Raw genomic sequence first — 21,013 nt, 5'->3', positions numbered from 1 at the left:
CAATACTGTAAATCATTCTCTTCTCTTTGACAGTCTCTTCTCTCTTCTCAGGATACTTCTCCTGGCTTTCTTTATATCTATCTATCTGACCTTTCCTTCTGTGTCTCCTCTGCTGAATCCTCAACCAGATCACACTGTCTAAGCATAGGTGTCCCTCAGGGTTTTGTCCTGGGCTCTCTTCTCTTCTCCCTCTACATAACTTCACTTGGTGGTCTCATCAGCTCTCATGGATTTAATTACCATCTTTATGCTGATGATTCTCAAATCTACCTATCCTGCCTTAACCTCTCTGCTATTGTCCTATATCTCCCCTCCTTTGCATGGCTAAACTTCTGGGGAAGGTCATCTATAATTGGTGCCTCCACTTCCTTACTTCACTCTCCTCTGAACTCTCTGCAGTCTGAATTCTCACCTCATCATTTAATCATAACCATTCTCTCCAAAGCTGCTTAGGCTCTCTTAATTACCAAATCTAATGACTTCATATTAATTCTCATCTTGCTGCTGTTTGACCACTCCTTCCATTCTTTTTTTTGCTGGATCTTCATCCATATCACACTCAATAACCATGGCTGTCTCCCAAGGCTTTATACTGGACCCCACTTTTTTCCCTCTACATTATTTTAGGCCCTATAGATTCAATTATCATTTTATGCAATTAATTCTCAGATCTATTAGTCAGGCAGTCATCTACCATTTATAAGTACTCATTATGTGCCAGTCACTATACTAAGTACTTGAGATATGAAGAAATGGGAGGAGGGAAAGAGCTCACAGTCTAATGGGGAAGAAAATATACAAACAGCTAAGGACAAACAAGATGTAGGATAGATATGAACAATATAACAATACAATTATATGGATTCAGAATGGGTTGGATGACAATTCAAAGAATAGTTGTTAATGGCTCAATGTCACTGTCACAGAGTGTCTCCAGTAGATATAGTTTTAACTAGATTTTATACACTGTATTTTAGCAAAGCCTTTAACAAAATCATTCATACTATTTTCTGGAAAAAAATGGAGAGATGTGGACAATACAACAATACAATTATATGGATTTAGAACTGGTTGGATGACTAAACTCAAAAAATAGTTGTTAATGGCTCAATGTCACTGTCACAGGATGTCTCCAGTAGAGTACTCCAAGGATCTATGTGTGGCTCTGTATTGTTTGGCATTTTTTATCAGTGACAGTGACAGAAATATATATGACATGCTCATCATATTTACAGGTGATACAAAGCTAGAAAGGATAGCTAACACACTGGATGATAGCATCCAGTTGATAAAAGCATCAGGATCACATAAGATCAGGATAGTCTAGAGCACTGGGTTGAATCTAACAAGATATTCAATAAAGATAAATGTAACATCTTGTACTTGTACATAAAAAATCAAATCCACAAGTACACTAGGGGGAAGGCATAGATAGTTTTTTTCTGAAAAAGGTCTGAGAGACTTTAGTGGACGGCAATTTGTTCCCACAGTCATCATTCTTGAACCGATCCCATGAAATATGAACCTGAGAGCTTTCATTCTGTTTGCCATCCTCTGGACTCTCTAATATATAAATGTCCTTTTAAACCTTTGGAGCCTGGAATGCAATGAAATGCAAACACATTTATTAAACACTTACTATGTACTATATACTGGACTAAGTGCTGGAGGTATAGATAATCACAACATTTCTTCCTCTCAAGGAGTTCACATTCTTATTGGATGAGACAAAATACGAAGCATTCATATTTATGTTTAATTCATGGGAGATGGAAAAACTAGTTAATATTTATTCAGGGAAAATAACAGGTCAGATGGTAAGGCCCATTCAGTCTTGGGGACTAATGACAGAGTAAATGATTCTCTACCAAAAAGAGTGGATTAGAGGTAAACACAGATTTCTGGATGGAGTGTGATGAAGGTAGAGAACAATATATACATATTTTCCCAGGTTTCTCTGAAATCATCTCTTTCATCATTTATTATAGCAAAATAGTATTCCTGGGGGGCAGAGCCAAGATGGCTGAGTAAAAGCAGTGACTTGCTTGAGCTCTGCCCCAAACCCCTCCAAATAGCTGTAAAAAATGGTTCTAAACAAATTCTAGAGCAGCAGAACCCACAAAAAGGCAGAGTGAAACAAATTTACAGCCCAAGACAACCTCAAAGGTCAGCAGGAAAAGTCTGTTGTGCCAGGCTGGGAGAGGAGTGCAGCAGTTCAGATTGGATACACACACAAAGACCAGGCAAAACTGGAAAGAGAAATGAGAGTGATGCAAGAAAACTAGTCAACAAAACAAGTCAACAGCTTGCTAAAGGAGACCCCAAAGAATAGTGAAGAAAATAACACCTTAAAAAATAGCCTAACCCAAATGGCAAAAGAGGTCCAAAAAGCCAATGAGGAGAAGAATGCCTTAAAAAGCAAAATTGGCCAAATGGAAAAGGAAGTCCAAAAGCTCACTGAAGAAAATACTTCCTTAAAAATTAGAATGGAGCAATTGGAAGCTACTGACTTTACGAGAAATCATGACACTGTAAAACAAAACCAAAAGAATGAAAAAATAGAAAACTATGTGAAATATCTCATTGGAAAAAAAAAACTGACCTGGAAAATACATCCAGGAAAGATAATTTAAAAATTATTGGGCTACCTGAAAGCCATGATCAAAAAAGAAGCCTAGACATCATATTTCAAAAAATTACCAAGGAAAACTGCCCTGATATTCTAGAACCAGAGGGTAAAATAGAAATGGAAAGAATCCACTGATCACTTCCTTAAAGAGATCCCCAAAGGAAAACTCCTAGGAACATTATAGCCAAATTCCAGAGTTTCCAGGTCAAGGAGAAAATATTGCAAGCAGCCAGGAAGAAACAATTCAAATATTGTGGAAACACAATCAGGATAACACAAGATTTAGCAGCTTCTATATTAAAGGACTGGAGGGCTTGAAATATGATGTTCCAGAGGTCAAAGGAGATAGGATTACAGCCAAGAATCACCTACCCAGCAAAACTGAGTATAATCCTTCTGGGAAAGAAAATGGACATTCAGTGAAATAGAGGACTTTCAAGTATTCTTGATGAAAAGCCCAGAGCTGAAAAGAAAATTTGACTTTTAAATACAAGACTCAAGAGAAGCATGAAGAGGTAAACAAGAAAGAGAAATCTTAAGGGACTTATTAAAGTTGAACTGTTTATATTCCTACATGGAAAGATGATATTTGTAACTTATGAGACCTTTGTCAGTATTAGGGTAGTTGGAGGAAAAAAAATATATGTAGAGGGCACAGAGTGAGTTGAAGATGAAGAGGTGATATCTAAATAATAAAATTAAGGGGTGAGAGAGGATTATACTGGGAGAAGGAGAAGAAAGGGAGAGGTAGAATGGGGTAAATTATCTCACATACAAGAGGCAAGAAAAAGCTTTTACAGTGGAGAGGAAGTGGGGGAAGGTGAGAGGAAATGAGTGAATCTTATTCTCATCAAATTTGGCTTAAGGAGGGAATAACATACACACTCAACTGGGTATGGAAATCTATCTTACCCTACAGAAAAATGGAGGGGAAGGGGATAAGGGGAGTGACAGAAGGGAGGGCAGATTGGGGGAGGGGTAATAAAAAATAGTATTCCAATACACATATATATTCTACTATATTCATATATATATTCTATTATATTCCAATACACATACAAATATATATATATATATGTATATAAATATATATTCTATTATATTTATTATTGTTATGTGTGGGAGTTAGTTCCTACACACAATGAATTAGGTTCCTGCAAGCCTTTGGTCACATCATTTACTTTAGCACTTTCTGGAGTTGCCTCATACAAATTGTTGAATTTCCTCTTCCTTTTTCTGGATGTATCATATTATGATACATTAATGCTGAACTCACAAACAACAGCATCATAACTCATGCCTGAAGGAAGTTTATTTAACACACATATTATCTCCACACATAGCACATCACAGTCTTTTTGTGCTTAAGAACACCAGACAGCACTTAAGTACTACACTTAGGGGCCATTTTAAGCAGTGAAATCACCAACAAAAAGCACAAAAATGAAAAAATGTATACTAAATAGACAATAAAAAAGGATACTTGTTAAGGTATAGAGCAGAAAAAAGAGGCAGAGCATCACCTTGTCCAACCTCAGCTGGGAAAATGCATGTTGGCCAACTCAAATTTTTTGCTACTCTGCTATGTTTCCTAATGACCACAAAAGTGCCATGGAGTATTGATTTTATAATTACAAATAAATTTTAACAAGTAGGTAGATTTGCAAATACAGAATCTGCAAATAATGAGGACTTACTAGACAACATTTTTGTTCAATTATTCACAACTTGATGGGTACCCAATCAGTTTCTAATTCTCTCTACCACAAAAAAAGCTGCTATAAAAATTTCTGGACATATGGATCATTTCCCTTTTTCTTTTATGTCTTTGGGATATGGTCCTAGTTTCATAACTTCAGTGTCATTCTTGACTCCTTGCTCTCCTCTCACTCCATGGATCCACTCAATTGCCAAGTTCTGTCAATTCCATCTTTATAATATAACTTCCATATCTACCCTTCTCTTCATTCACAAAGTCACCACTCTAGTTTAGCCCTTTATCATTGCTTTCCTGGACTGTTAAAAGGAATAGCCTCCCAAAAGTCCGCAATCCATTCTCAACAGAGTTGCCAATTAGAATGTACAGGTCTGATTATATCACCTTTTTACTCAAGAAGCTCCAGTGGTTTCCTATTGCTTCTACAGCCAAATAGAAGCTCCCTCATTTAATATTTAAAGCTGCTCACAAACTAGCTCCAATCTATCCTTCCAAAGTTTCGGTAAATAAAGTTGACATTTACAAAATTAACATTATTATTTCATAAACCTCCCTATCCTTGAATTAGGTCCTATTTTCCATTCTGTAAATAAATCATATAGCCTATAAATTGATCAAATTTCATTCGTCTTAGAATAATCCAGATATTGTTGGTGTTACTATTATAAAGACACACACACACACACACAAAGTAGTATTGTCAGAAATATTATCTGTGAAATTTCTGTTTTCCTTGCTTTAGGCATGATATTTCAGAGCAAACTAGGTAGTTTGATCATCTTTACTTTTAAGATAATGATTAAGAAAAACCCAACTGAATTTGAATACTTTAAAAAAAAGATTTTCTTTTATGATCAAAACATCAAGTAAACCCAAAATGAAAAGTTCAGTAAGTCCTTATTCATAAGGACAGATGTGTTATAAGAAATAGCAAGAAAAATAACAATTTTTGAGGGTCCTAAATTAAGATTAGTATGTGTAGGAAAACTATGTTATTATCTGCCATTAGTTTCCTGATTCACACAAATGAGATATTTATGCCCTATGGAAGTACAAACTAACAAATAAAGAACTTCTTTTAGGAATTAATTTCAAGAATGTCTGATCAAACAAGTTACACGGCATACTTGTGATTTAGAGATGCAAATCATCTGTTCATTTATGTTGAAACTGAAGAATAATGGTATGAAGGATTTTGAGCTATCATGTGGCAAACTTGTAAACAACATAAAATGAACAATTACTTACCATCAACAACCTCAAAGTCCTTGAATGCCAGTTCTGAACCAGAGTCATCCAGAAGGATTTCACCATTCAGGGTAAACATCATGGTGTGTTCATTCATGTCAACCATACAGCCAACAATATCTCCCGCTTGCCATGAGCGCCCATAATGCTCACTGCCCTGATGCCAACGCTGTGCCTGAGAAGGAACCCAGAATCACTTGCCACCGTATTCAGTAAATAAATTCAGAAAATAAATAATTCTACTACCTTACCCAACCACCCTACACTACACGTACTGGGTATGAAGCATATAGTTCATATCTAGTTCTTCTCAAATGTGTATAAGAGTCCCCAACTCCTATGCAAACATGCAAGGTAACAATGAACATCAAGTACAGAAAAGGCTTTATTTCACCCCACAGAAAACATAGAAAACATGAGAACTCAAAGCAATTCATAAACTATGAATATAATTCTCTTCTCTCTCTGGTGAATCCCAGTTTCCTTTAGGTCTCAATATGATGTTAGCATATCTGAGGGATATGTTTTATTCCCCTCAGAAGGGAAGCAAACTTGGAGTTGCTAAAGCGGTAATAACTTGATATTCTGATGGGAACTATGATTTCTGGGGTGCATACATAGGCCTCTAGTCTTCTGGTACTAGCCTAAGGGATTGAACTCTTTCACATAAGGAAAAAAAAAAAGATGGTATCCTGGTATCAATCAGTCAAGAATAAACATTTATTAAGTGCCTTGTATATGCCAAGCACTGTGATAAACATTGGGGATACAAAAAGAGGTTGTTAAAAAAAATTCCTGCCTTCAAGTAGCTCACAATGCAATGGGGGATGCCAAGTGGAAACAAATATATACAAAGAAAACCACATACAAAATAAATAAGAAATCAGTACGAATATTGGAAAAGTAGGAGGGGGCTAGATTATGAAAGGCTTTGAATGCTAAACAGAGCATTTTGTATATGATCCTGGAGGCAACAATGAACGTACCATTGGAAATTTTTTAAATCAGATTAGATAATAAAAAGAACTAAGAAATTTCCATCTCAAAATAAAACATAGACATTTTAAAAAGAGATTCAGTACACAATGAGTCAACAAGACAGTGACTATCAAAGAGCAGTTTCCCACACTTTCCTGTAAGACAATAAGAGTAATACTTCATTTCTATGGAATTATGAGTAATGTGCCTGAGTCTTACTGAGTGTAACACTGATTCCAAATGACAAGGTTTCGGGGTACTGGGACCCTAAGAATGCCAAGACAGAGTTGCCCAGAATGAATTCACACACTCAAGTCTTCTCTTAATCAAGTGGCAAAGAATTTATTGTAAAGCTATAGCAAAAACTGGCAAGTGTCCTTGTGGGAACCTGTGAGAGACTGAGGATGGTGCCGGGGTTTATATGGAAAAAGGGCATAGGAAAGGAAAGCTAATAGGCAATCTAACAGTCTAGGTGTCTTTGGGAGATATGGATGGGAAAGTGTAGGGAGCATCCCAGAAATTAAGGGAGTTGTCAGAGACATGGAGCTTGGGGATCTGGCGGGAGGAAGAGTCCTTGGGTCAGCCAGGGACAAAAATCCTTGGGCCAGGCACCCCTCTGTTCTGATAAGAAAATGTGTTCTACAACAAAAGAAAATTTTCTCACAGGACAGGGGCATACTGAGAAATTGGGAGTCTTCCAGACACATGATCTTAGGGCTGGGGCCCAAGCACTCCATCACAAATATTTACCCAGTGATTTAGAAATAAGTAATTCTTTTTAGTTTAGAACTCTACAACTTTTATACATAGTCACCAAGCAGAACTAAATATTTCTTTAAAAATGAACTATATATCATATTGTACAGAAGATTTATTCCCTGCCCATCTTCTAATGGAAATACAATCTTCACACTACATGTTTCAGGTTTCTGGTGTGTTAGCTAGGATATGACATTTTCTGATAAAAATGAACATTTTTTTTAATTTGTTTGTTTTCCTCTGAATTCAACTGCATTATTCTAGCATGTTTTAGGTTTTCATTATGAACACCATAGACAAATGTCAATGGACTAAAAGCCATTTGAGCTACCAGAATATTAAAAACAATACCAGGAAAAAATCTATGGTGACTGGATTATGAAAATTAGATTTATTTCATTTCTGAGACACTTAGCACAAAGCAAAGTATACATACCTTGAAGCCATCAAAAGCAAAAGCTCGTTCATCAGAGCCAAGCTCCTGATCAGGTTGGCAACCTGGTCTACTCCAGCCAACTCTCATATCTCCAGCAGTGACAGCCTCAAATTCAAAATACCATCTTCCTGTTTTCACAGCGTAAGTCTTCTCAGCACGGAAGATTCTGAACTTTTCACCAGTGCCACTGCATACTTCAGTTCTAGTGGCTGTTTAATTTTAAAAGAATCTAGTGATTATTTGCTAAATAAATGAAATAGAAGAAAGAATTTTCACAGCTTTGATATTTATTTGAGTAACCACTATATTGAAAAGAATCTAGGGATTAATATTTTTTAGGTCATAGTTCTTCAAATGACACCTAGAATCAATAATAATTAGATCTAAGAATGTTGCTATAACTAGTTTTATCTGTTGTAGTTTCTTTTTTTTTTAAGTTTTATTGGTGTTTTGTTTTTATATTACAAACACTTGTAGATTATTCCCATTTCATAATAGGTCTCTTGGAAAAAAATTAAACAGCTACATAAAACTAACAATAAAGTGACTCCATCTTAAAGTGCAAGCAAAATTTTACACCTGTAGCACCACCTACACATTAAAAAAATGAACAGTAATCAATTTTCTCTCCTTCCCAATTCCCACCTCATTGGGAAAAAAAGGAAAAATAAAATTTTTGTAACAAATACGCATAGTGAAAACATATTCCTTCAATGACTGTTACAAATTAGATAGATAGCTATAGTTAGTTAGATAGATATGCGCTTCATTCTATATCTCAAATCTATTAACTCTCTATAACAGACAGTATATTTCATTTCTCTATAACAGATAGTATATTTCATCTTTGGTCCTCTAGAATAATGAATTATTACTGTATTGGTCCTCATTCCAACAGCTTCTAAGTTGTTTGTTTCACACTGTAATTACTATTGCATAATTTGTTGTGTTGGTTCTGTTCATTTCATTCTTCATTAGTTTATAAAAATCCTCAAAACTGTTCACTTTTATAATACTGATATTATAGTACAAATTGTTCTTCTTATTCTGCTTACTATATCAGTTCACAAAAGTCTTTCCAGATCTTTTTGAAATCATTTATTTCCTCACTTCTTATAGTATAATAATATTCCATCATATTAATCTATCATATTTCATTAAACAACTCCTCAATTGTTAAACGTCATCTTAGCTTCCAGTTTTTTTGTCACCACAAAAAGCTGCTATAAATATTTATGTATATAAAAGAACTTTTTCTCTTTCTTTGATCTCTTTTGGGAACAATTGTAGTAGTAGTATAGTTAGGTCAAAAGGCATACATATCATCTAGCAGTATTTTGTGTATAATTCCAAATTGCTTTCCAAAATGGATATATCCAATTATAAGTCTATCAATAGTTCATCAATGTGCCTCTTTTCCCATACTTCCTCCAGCATAGATCATTTTCTATTTTTGTCATCTTTGCCACTCTGATGGGTGTGAGGTAGAATCTGAGAATTGCTTTGATTTGTATTTCTCTAAATAATGGTGATATGGAGATTTTTTTTAGCTGACAATACTACTACAAATATGGTGAATATAACCCAAATCTACAAAACTTACTACCATAAATGTGGCAAGCACCAGTCTCACAAACTGACACAGTACAAAAAGGGCAAAGGTTTCTTAAATGCTCAGCAAAAAAGGTTGGATTGTGGAAAAAGTGGCTCTTGTGGTCAAACAAAACTAATTCCCACTCCACTCCCTGGGAAAAAAAAAAAAAAAGCTAAGACCACAAAGAAGACTCGAATGCGCTGAACTGAACTGGAGGTCTAAGAGGATGCTGGTCATTAAAAGGATGGAAACACTTTGAATTGGGGAAAGAAGAGAAAAGGTAAAATGATCCAGTTCTAAAGCTTCATCTTTTTTTTTTTAATTTTCATAGTAAGAATAAAATGTTGAACCAATAATTACATTCCTTGGTCTCAGCTTGGAAAGGAAAGACTTCAGTAAACGAAGTCCTATACTCTGTGAAACTCTTCCCATGTAGGAAAAGTTAATGCTTGAAGATGTGACTGAGTATTGTAACTTCAATTAGATACTGAATAAGATTTAACTGTGTTTTCTAATAAATGTTAGCTAAAAATCTAGCTAAAAAAATTAGATAAAAATTCCCCAACAAGGGACAGAGAAAAATGATACAAAGTAATAAAGGTAAAGTTTGCTCTGATGTATAGGCTTTCAGCAAATCAGTAGTGAATTAATTCATCACATTCAGGGGATGCTTTGTTTCAAAATATTATTTAATTAAAGTATATTTAGGTTGAGTAAGCCTCTGTGAAGAACTAATTAATATTGACTGAAATGCCTGGTCAGTAAAGGGACGGTTTGCTGATATCCATTATGTTTCAAAGGTGCTGGGAGAAAGCAATGAAAGCTGTTTAAAAACAATAACAACTTGGAAAAAATCTGTTTAAAAAATGGCTCTAAACAAACAAATTCTAGAGCAGCAGAACCCACAAAAAGACAGAGTGAAACAAACTTCCAGCCCAAGACAAGCTGGAGGAGTGATTAGAAAAGTATATTGTGCCTGGCTGGGAGAGGAATGCAGTTGGGCTTGGGCACACAGGCAAAACAGACCTCCGTGAACCTGAGCAGGCCTCAGAGGACTGAATCATAGGCTGTGGTGGTTTCCACACTTCTCAACCCACAAACACCCAAGGCAACTTATAAAGTCAGTAGGAAAAGTCTGTGACTGTGGTGAGAGAGAAGCACAGTCCCAGCCCAAGCCCTGGCTGTAGTCCTGGGGCGGCAGCTACTTCCAGAGCTTCCAGCCCACAGACTAAGGGGGAAGAGAATGGCTGATCAGAGAGGGATTGCAGGGATCTTTTGTTGGTGCTGAGGCAGGATTCTCTTGCTTTGCCTGTGCTCAGATTGGGGTCACAGTTCTGGGTGGCGATCCTGGGGCGAGGAGGAGTGCTGGGATGGTGGAGCTTGTAGTGGCGGTAGAGAGGGCATCCTCCTCCCAGTTCCAAGGCAGAAAAGAGTACTTGTGGTAACTCAGAGACCAGAGCAAAGACCAGGAAAGGAGTAAACAGCTCACCCCTTATCATACCACATTGGGAGAACTGAAAACTTACAGGTCCCTAAAAGTATCTCTCAAAACAATTGCACAAAACTCCTGAAGCTTGGAACAGTGCATTCTCCACATTGGAAGCAGACCCCTACCTTAACAAAGCATCTATAACTCAAGTAATTGACTGGGATCATGACCAAACAAAGGCGTAAAAAAAGGCAGATCACAGAATCTTTCTTTGGTAATAAAAAAGATCAAAACATACAACCAGAAGAAGACAACAAAGTCAAAGCTCCTACATCCAACGCCTCCAAGAAAAACAGGAATCAGTTCCAGGCCATGGAAGAGCTCAAAAAGGAGTTTGAGAGGCAAGTAAGAGAAGTAGAGGAAAAACTGGGAAGAGAAATGAGAGTGATGCAAGAAAATTATGAAAAACAAGTCAACAGCTTGCTAAAGGAGACCCAAAAACATAATGAAGAAAATTACACCTTAAAAAATAGTCTAACCCAAATGGCAAAAGAGGTCTAAAAAGCCAATAAGTAGAAGAATGCCTTAAAAAGCAAAATTGGTCAAATGGAAAAGGAAGTCCAAAAGCTCACTGAAGAAAATATTTCCTTAAAAATTAGAATGGAGCAATTGGAAGCTAGTGACTTTATGAGAAATCAAGACACTGCAAAACAAATCCAAAAGAATGAAAAAATAGAAAACAATATGAAATATTTCATTGGAAAAACAACTGACCTGGAAAATACATCCAGGAGAAAGAACTTAAAAATTACTGGACTATCTGAAAGCCATGATCAAAAAAGGAGCCTAGACATCATCTTTCAAGAAATTATCAAGGAAAACTGCCCTGGTATTTTAGAACCAGAGGGTAAAACAGAAATGGAAAGAATCCACTGACCACTTCCTGAAAGAGATCCCAAAGGAAAACTCCTAGGAATATTATAGCCAAATTCCATTTCCAGGTCAAGGAGAAGATACTGCAAGCAGCCAAAAAGAAACAATTCAAGTATTGTAGAAATACAATCAGGAAAACATAGGATTTAGCAGCTTCTACATTAAGGGACCAGAGGGCTTGGAATATGATATTCCAGAGGGCAAAGGAGATAGGATTACAGCCAAGAATCACCTACCCAGCAAAACTAAGTATAATCCTTTAGGGGAAAAAATAGACATTCAGTGAAATAGAGGGCTTTCAAGCATTCTTGCTGAAAAGCCCAGAGCCAAATAGAAAATTTGAAGAGAAACATGAAGAGGTAAACAGGAAAGAGAAATCATAAAGGACTTCTTAATGTTGAGCTGTTTACATTCCTGCATGGAAAGATAATATTTGTAACTCAAGAGATCTTTGTCAGTATTAGGCTAGTTGGAGGGAAAAAATTATTTCTATGTAGATAGATAGATAGATAGATAGATAGATAGATAGATAGATAGATAGATAGATAGACAGACAGATAGATAGAGGGCACAAGGTAAGTTGAAGCTGAAGGAGTGATATCTGGAAAATAAAATTAAGGGGTGAGAGAGGATTATACTGGGAGAAGGAGAAAGGGAGAGGTAGAATGGGGTAAATTATCTCACATAAAACAGATAAGAGAAGGCTTTTACAGTGGAGGGGAAGGTGAGAGAGAATGAGTGAATCTTATTCTCATCGGATTTGGTTTAAGGAGGGAATAACATACACACTCAACTGGGTATGAAAATCTATCTTACCCTATAGGAAAATAGGGGAGGGAAGGGGACAAGAGAGCAGGGGGATAATAGAGGGAAGAGCAGATTCTGGGAGGGGGTAATCAGAAGCAAACACTTGTAAGGAGGGACAGGGTCAAAAGAGAGAATAGAATAAATAGGGGGCAGCATAGGAGGAAGGGAAATATAGTTAGTTTTCCACAGCATGACTACTATGGAAGTGTTTTGCATGACTACACATGTATAACCTGTATTGGAAAAAAAAAAACACAACTTGTTCTTATAAAGACTTGAATGGAGGACACTACTCCAACATGTTACCATATTTTATGTAGTAATTATATATGTTATACTCAGAGCAGATTGTAGGTTGCATGAAGCCAATATGTCTGTCTTAAACTGCTTTCTTTCCCTGATTTCTGGAATCATGCTCTTCACATAAGAGGGACTTAAAAAACATTTGAAAGAAGGAAGAAATAAAGTAATGGTTTGGAGCATGTTTTCATATGGCTATAGATAAGCTGAGTTTCTTCCATTGAGAACTGTCTGCTCATATTATTATACAATTTATTAATTAAGGAATGGCTCTTTTTCTTATAAAATTGGGTCAGTTCACTATATAGCTTGGAAATGAAACTTTTATCAGAGAAATGTCTTGCAAAGTTTCCCCACCTCTCCCCCCACCCCAAGGTATTTCTCTTTTTGTTGTTGCTGCTGGTCAGTTGTTTTGAGTAGTATCTGACTCTCCATGACCCTATTTGGGGGTTTTCTTGGCATAGATACTAGAGTGGTTTACCATTTCTTTCTCCAGTTCATTTTACAGATGAGGAACTGAGGCAAACAGGGTTAAGTTACGTGTCCCTGGTCACACTGCTAAGAAGTGTCTGAGGCCAGATATGAACTCATAAAGATGAGTTTTCCTGATTCCAAGCCCAGTGCTCGTTCTCTACCTTGGGTAGCAAAGTAGATAGAGTGCCAGACCTGGAGTCAGGAAGATCTAAGTTCAAAAATAGCCTCAGACATATCCTACTTGCATGACCCCAGGCAAGGCACTTAACCCCTCTCTGCCTCAATTTCTTCATCTGTAAAATGAGGATAATAATAGCACCAACCTTTCAGGATTGTTGTGAGAATCAAATGAAATAATTGTAAAGTACTTAACATAGTACCTGGTGTATAGCAAGTACTATATAAATATGCTAGCTATTATTAGTTATGATTACCCTGCAATTATGATAATGGGGCCCATCTTTCTACATGTGGAGAGTGAACTCAAATAACTACACTTATACCAGGACTCCTGCTGGCTTTTAACTCTCTTACATGTTTCTTTTCTTTAGGATCAACTTCTGAAGCATAGAAAGGTCTGCAAAGATCATAGCAATGGCACCTGTAGTCTCTCCTTTCCCCAGTATCTGAGTAGCAGGGGGGTGTAGGTAGAGTGGAGGTAGAAAACTATTTAAACAGTGGCAGGATCCTTCTGGCCCGGTGCAGCCTTCTTCCTCAGCTTCCTTCTTGGTTTGTTCCAGATAGTGCCTGCAGCCTAGATAGATTCTCGTCCAAGTGCCAGACCATGTAAGTGTCAGCACATTTTGTCTCTCCTTCATCATCAAATGGCTCTGCAGAATCAGTATCTGCTTTAGGAGGAGTGGGGGAAGCAGGAGATAAGATGTACCAGCAAGCTACGGGACCCAGTTTACATCCATATCAGAGGCCCATCTGTCAATTTTTACGTTCTTGTGGGGAATATGGAGGCTGACAGGGGAAGGGTACATTTTTAGGATTAGCATTTTCCAGTGTTAATTTACAAAGCTTTTACCTTGTTGGATTTCTCTCTGTCTTATCCTATGGGTTTCACTATAATTGATCTACATATGGTGCATAATTTATCTTCTAGGGTTTTATGAAAGTAGAGATGGGATGTGGCAAGGGTGGGGGGAGAGAAGAGTCCAGTCCTCCATTATGTTATTCAAATAATCCTAGTTAAACCCTTCCCTGATGACTCATATCCTCAATTAACATATTATATCTTTTTGGTTTTATTCCTTACCAGGTTGTCAGTTGTGACTTTCTTTGTCAGGGTTTCTGACTCTGACATGCCAGCTCCACTTGACTATGAAGCTCAGATTAATGTCCTGGGTACTTCCACAGAGATAATTCCCACCTCTAACATATATAACCTGAGTGAGCTGTTACTCACGCTCTCAGAGTCCCAGGCAACTCTCTAAACCAATAATGTGCAGAACATTGACCCATTCAGCATTGAGATTAGGAGTTTCCTCAAAAGGAGTTCTCTATGGCAATGCTATCACTGGTACAGATCAAAAAACAAAACAATAACAAAAACCCCATTAATTTCCTATATACTCACCTTATTCTAAGGACTGAGCTCTTTGTTCCTATGCATAGTAATAGGGCCAATATTCTATTAGGATTTCCAAGGGAAGTGATTTTGAGGAATTTGCAAGAAAAGTATTTATCAAAAAACAAAGTAGAGAGTGGAAACGAATGTATAAAACAGAGGAGTACTAAAGACATTAGAAAGTGCTCCTTGACCTCACTTAACTGTAAAATAAAAGTATTAATATTTACTATTTACTCAATCAAGATGTCAGGATTAAGGATTTAATTATTTGAAACTACTTTGGTAAAAGGTAATGTATAAATGAAGTGTAATTTTATAAGCAGAATTTAAAATAATATTAATTCCCTAAAATAATCATACACTTTCCTAAGGGAAAAATATTACAGAAGTGATTTTTACTCTGAAATACAAATCAACAGCATATATCAGTAAATGCTAATTCTAATCCTAATGGTAGATATATAAAACAGACTGAAGGGGTTTCTCAAAAGACGAGATCTGTGTAGCTTATATTTATAGCTATGTTTCTGCTGAAATAGTTATATTGTGTCACATTTGTAGCTTTACTTGACTTTTCCTCCTGCTTTCATGTGTGACTTTTAGTGGATATGACATTTATAATAAAAGGGAACAAAAAGAAAAGAAATACCATGATCTTGATCAGGAGCTTCAAGGTTGTAACCATAACCCAATAGTGTACGCACAGCCTCCCTGAGGCTATCTTTATTTGATTTCTTGGTACGGTCATCTAGAAGAGCATAAGGAACTAAGCGAGGGTTTCTTCGGTTCTTGACATCCTAGAGGAGAAAAGGTGCAGAAATCATCAAAATCATGCAGCCTTTGACTATTGAGTATATCAAATTACAAGGCCTCTGAGGGAAAAGACTGATCCCATCCCCATCCCACAGGAACTACAAACACATGAAAAATACATTAATCAAATGAGGAAGTGAATTGAATTAAAACTGATTCTTTATATGAAATCAAGACAAAATGTAGAACACAAACTCCACACAGATTAACAAACTCACTTGATTTTGAAACCATCTGCCATTGTAACAAGGCAAGAAACTAACTCAGAGAACACATAATTTAGTTGTACATGTCACTGACAAATCTTTATAACAAAAACTGGCAAATAAGTATTAGTCACTTCAGTAATCTTCAGGTAATGTGCAAGCTAAGGCTGTGTGAGAAAATGCAGCAATTTCAAGCACTTCAAAAATATTTTAAAAGCTATTATATTGAGTTTGTTGATATTAAATTGAGTTTTTTGTGAAATAAAAAGTTCACCAACTAGTTTCGAGTTTTCAGTATTACTGGATAACTAATTACAAAATGATCATTTCATTACATTCTATCAGAAGAACATATGTTTGACTTTGGCAGTCAACAAAAAAAAATGAAAAGATACATCCATGCAGAGAATTCATCAACTGTCAGGAAAGATGGCTCAGGTTTGGAAAGTTCACTGGAAATCATGTGTACACAAGGAAAGACAAGGCGAGATCTTTGTCTTTTGATACCAGTTTTTTGGTGGAATTCTGCTGCTTATGAGAAATTTCCAAATTTTATTAGCAACAAAGACTAGACCTGTGATTTAATTGGTATAGAGATCTCCCGGGAAATATCAGCCATTACATACACTGTGGTCTTGAGGAGGTATCTGGAGCAGGGGTGTCAAATACATAGCCCATAACACTCCCAAGAGCTACCTGAACCCAATTAAAAAATAATTAGGAAATATTTAACAAAATAAATATGAAAACAAAAGAAAATAGATAATGCTAATATATAGTTTTTTAGTTCAATATGCAGCTGTGGTGAATGCTATATATCAGACCTGAACAACTTGTAAACTTCTTCAGGTCACAGATAGGTTAGACTAGAGACAAACTGATGATGGTTGGTTGCCATGGGTCACGTGGATAGTGTGCAGTGGCAAGCCTACATTTTTCAAAGCTACCTGAACTCCTTTGGTGGGCCACAAGCGAACCACAGACTGTATGATGTGCAGGCCTGCTATATATGGTTTAATGACCCTTCGTTTCTATTTGAATTTGACACCAATGGTGTCAAATGAGAAGTTGTTAAGGGTCATACAGTCTATATGTATCAAAGAAAATGAAACCAGATCTTCTTGACTCTGATGCCAATTCTTTATCTACTACATTATGCTGCCTTTTTCATTAGAGAAGGTATGGTTGTTACAATCATCTGGCCTTGACTTTACTATTAACTGGCAATTAACTGAGATCACCTAACTTCATCTATAAAATGGAAGTGAAGGTGAGCCAGACTATGTCTAAGGTCCAGTCTAGTTCTAAAAATTCTATGGTGCTATGATTACCACTTTCTTCTCTAAATTCTTCAAAAAAGGAAATTATTCCTAATACCTCAAAATTACAAGACTAAATCTGTGGGAGCTCCCATATACCTGCTGGATGCCATAAGTCCAACCTTGCCTGATGCGATCTCGGGCCCATACATTGTGAGCATTTTCAGCCAACTTGTCCACCATTGCTTCTTGGGAGGGGGTGAGTTTTATAAAGCTCAGATCCATTGGAGCAGGCTTGTAACCACTTGTTAACTGATAACTGAAAAAGCAAGACACCATTTAATTGGCCATTTTACAAAGGCAAGGTCTAAAATTGGTCTTCCCCCACCCACTCCAACCTCTACAAAAGGAGGAGGGGAAAGTATTTTCTTACTGCTTTGAGGACAAGCTTGTTCTTTTTAATTTAGGTGTAATTACTGATATCCTCATTTTGTTGATGCCTCCTAATTGGCATGGTAAGCCAGTAGATCAGTAATTTATTATTACAATGCCTAATGGCTCACTACGTCCTTTCAAATAAGTAGAAAAGTTCTATTGGAGCATTCTTCACCAAAAGTAGCAAAAATTGCTACATTGTAGCAGTCATATTAGCCATCATGATGAAACAGCATTATTGACAACACTCATAATTATAAACATTGCTTTATAACAAGTTGACTTCAATTATATTAATCCATTTTCAATGTCAAATGTGAGTTATATCTACAAAACAGACTAAATTAATTATGATCAGGCACAAGTGATTTTTCTAAGACATGGGTCTGAGCATGTTATACCTCCTTTCCCTAATCTCTTTTTTTCTCAATAAACTTCAGTTCTTTCTCCCTGTTACCTCCAAGATCAAATAGAAAAATCTTTACTGGGCATCTGAAGCCTTTCCCAACCTGGTAGCTTCTTAGCCTTTCCTGAGAAGATTACTTCTTACCCTTTATTCCCCTCTGTGTACTCGAATACCCAGCGACACTAGTCTCTTTGCTGTTCCTCACATAACGCATTCCCATGTCCCAACTCTATGCCTTTTCACTGGCTGTCTCTCATACCCAGAAGGTTCTCCCCTCCCAATTATTGTCTCCTGCTTCCTTCAAGATTCAGGTCAAATACCAACTTCAGTGGGAATCCTTCCCTGTCTTTCCTTTACCCTTTGAGTACCTTCCCACTGAAATTACTTTCCATTTACTATCTATCTATCTATCTGTCTACCTATCTATTTATCTATCTATCTATCCATCTTGCTGTTATAGTTACTTGCATATACCCTTAAATGAATGTGACCCCCCTGAGGGCAGGTTTTTGTCTGTCTTTACATTCCCATCATTTGGCACTGCACCTAGTACATATTAAACATACTTACTGACCAAATAGCTAGCTGACTGACTGACTATAGAGTTACTGATATATTATAATGCAAGAGAAAGGAATTTCAAATGGTTAAAATCTTAACCTTTGAGCTTTGATATAAAACCAAAGATATAAAAAAGTCTAATATACCTGCAAAAAGAAGAGTAGTGTTATTTACCCTGAGAATAAACATTTCTACCTTTAATTTGAAATAACCATGCAAGCTTCATTTTTATAACCATGAGGTTTAATAAATGTTATCTTAATTCCATTGTTAAAACTATTGCACATTTTCAAAAAGAGCATTCAGCCCACTTTTCTCCTTTAAATTATTTATCTAGTCAATAGGTAAACTATAACAAATTCAGCATCATAGGAGAATAGGTATTCCAAAATATTCAATATCCTGATGAATGAAGAGAAAACTATCAGAAGAATGCCAGATAAACCCAACTACTTTATCTAACCTGATTTCTCTAGATTTTTAAATGGAAATAGACTATGTCCTTGTGTTATAAAAATAATTCCTTCTCAACTATGTAGTGAAGTTTTAGTATGGATTTTTTTTCAATCAAAAACCTAGAACCCATCCAGAGGTGAGAAGCCAGAGTGATGAACAGATTAGAAACCAGTCAGTTAGTTAAAAAACATTGATTAAGCCTTATTATGTGGCCATAAACTGTGCTAAATCATGAGATACAAAGAAATGAAAACAATTTTTAATATAATTCCTACTATCAGAGAGTTTTCCTTCTAATGAGGGAGATAATATGAAAATAACTAGGAATATGCAAGAAAAATAGAGTAGATGGACAAGTATTTGGGAGGGAGGTACCCAGAAAGGCCTAGAGGGATTTAAGCTGAGTCTTGAAGGAAGCCAGGGAAACCAAGAGGTAGGGAAACCAAGCTGGGAGGAGGCAGAGCATTGTGGGAATGGGGGAAAGCCAGTAAAATCAGAGACAGGAGATGAAGTGTAGTGTTAGAAAAAATGCATGTGAGCCAGTGTGACTAAATCACAAAGCATGGAGGAGAGTAAAGGGAAAGAAGACTGTTAAATTTGGATGGGGGCTAGCTATGAAGACCTAAAAAGAGTTAAAAAGAGAAGTTTATATTTGATCCCACCCTACTGAAGAACTCTAGAGTTGTTTAGCCTTGAGATAAGCTGACACAGAAGAGTAGTCTTCCAATATTTGAAAGGCAATTATGAATAAGAGGTGTTAGTCTTATTTTATTTGATCCTAAAGGGTAGCACTAATAACAATTAACAGAAGCTGAAAATAGGCAAATTAAATTTGATGTAAGGAAACCTTCCTGCTTTCCAAAAGTGAGATGAGATATAAGGGGTAGTAAGTTCACTGCACAAAAGATGGACGAAGGGTAGATGATCAATTTTCAGGGAAGTTTTAGAGGAGATTCTAATTCATCAATGGGTAGGAGGAGATGGCTTCTGAAGTGTATTCTGTGATTGTATAATTCAATAAAAATCCAATTTTCTTTGCTCATTTTGATATCATTATTACTGATTATTTTTGTTTATAAATATAGTAAAAATATCCATCTATTTTCTCTTCTCATTCACGGTTTCTCCTATATACCCACCAAAGTCCAATCTACTCAAAGGTTTCAAAATATAAGCATTATAAAGTTCTTGTGGATGTGAGCAAATAAAATCAAGTCATACAATAATCAGAAGATCCCAAGGATTTTTCAGATTACCTATTAGCTTAATGTCTTGATAATATAATATTATTCATTCTCAGGAGAGAGACTACAAATTCTACACACAGATGGAGTTGAAAATGCCATTGCCTTTCTGTAATGGTTTTACCAAACAAGGGTTTCACCACAAAAAAACAGTTTCAGCACAACTCTGACAAAATTTTTTAATCTATCCTCTATTAGATTATTAATCTAATTTTTTCATTCATACAAATCAACAAATATTTAAGTGGTCACCATTTATATGACACTGTGTTACTTGCCGTACAGACACAAAGACTAAGACAGTCTGTACCTTTACCAAATTTACAATCTAGAAGTGGAGGTGAGACATGGATGACAATAATGATAACACAAAGTAGAGCATTAGTGATGTAAGAAGATGAATGCTTCTAAAGGAGTTTAGAGGAGAAAGAGAAAGGGGGGGAGAGAGAGAGAGAAAGAGAGAGAGAGAGAGAGAGAGAGAGAGATTACTTCCATTTAGTTGAGGGAAAGGTAGTTTTGTTTTGTTTTGTTTTGTTTTTCTTGATTTCAAACAAGAAAATATGGAACAAGTACAGCTAAGTATAGAATTATCTCAATTGTAGGGAAAAAAACGAGAAAAGGAAGAAATCTGTCTGGCATTTTTACCAGGTATGAATGTACTGAGAAAATAAATTTTTTTTTATTCTCCCATACACACCCTTTGCACCTCTTTCTCTGACAACCTTAATCAAATCAACACTGCTGTTGCCTGTG

The 21,013-nt window shown here is 36.2% G+C and overlaps 1 protein-coding gene across 1 annotated transcript in view; it reads right to left on the bottom strand.

Annotated features, from left to right (window-relative positions):
• Positions 1 to 21,013, bottom strand: part of LOC114050041 (ryanodine receptor 2) — an 811,539-nt gene that overhangs the window by 319,927 nt on the left and 470,599 nt on the right. The window contains exons 26-29 of the mRNA XM_027871576.1: positions 17,318 to 17,477; positions 15,530 to 15,677; positions 7,768 to 7,976; positions 5,595 to 5,769 (exon numbers count right to left, since the gene is read on the bottom strand). Of these exons, the coding sequence (XP_027727377.1) occupies positions 5,595 to 5,769; positions 7,768 to 7,976; positions 15,530 to 15,677; positions 17,318 to 17,477 (692 nt within the window). The remainder of the gene's footprint in view (positions 1 to 5,594; positions 5,770 to 7,767; positions 7,977 to 15,529; positions 15,678 to 17,317; positions 17,478 to 21,013) is intronic.

The sequence above is a fragment of the Vombatus ursinus genome, unplaced genomic scaffold, assembly GCF_900497805.2.
Source record: "Vombatus ursinus unplaced genomic scaffold, bare-nosed wombat genome assembly UNPS02014798.1, whole genome shotgun sequence".
Lineage (NCBI taxonomy): Eukaryota > Metazoa > Chordata > Mammalia > Diprotodontia > Vombatidae > Vombatus > Vombatus ursinus.
Note: the sequence above shows the minus strand (reverse complement) of the source record. Positions and strands in the feature narration are given on the sequence as shown.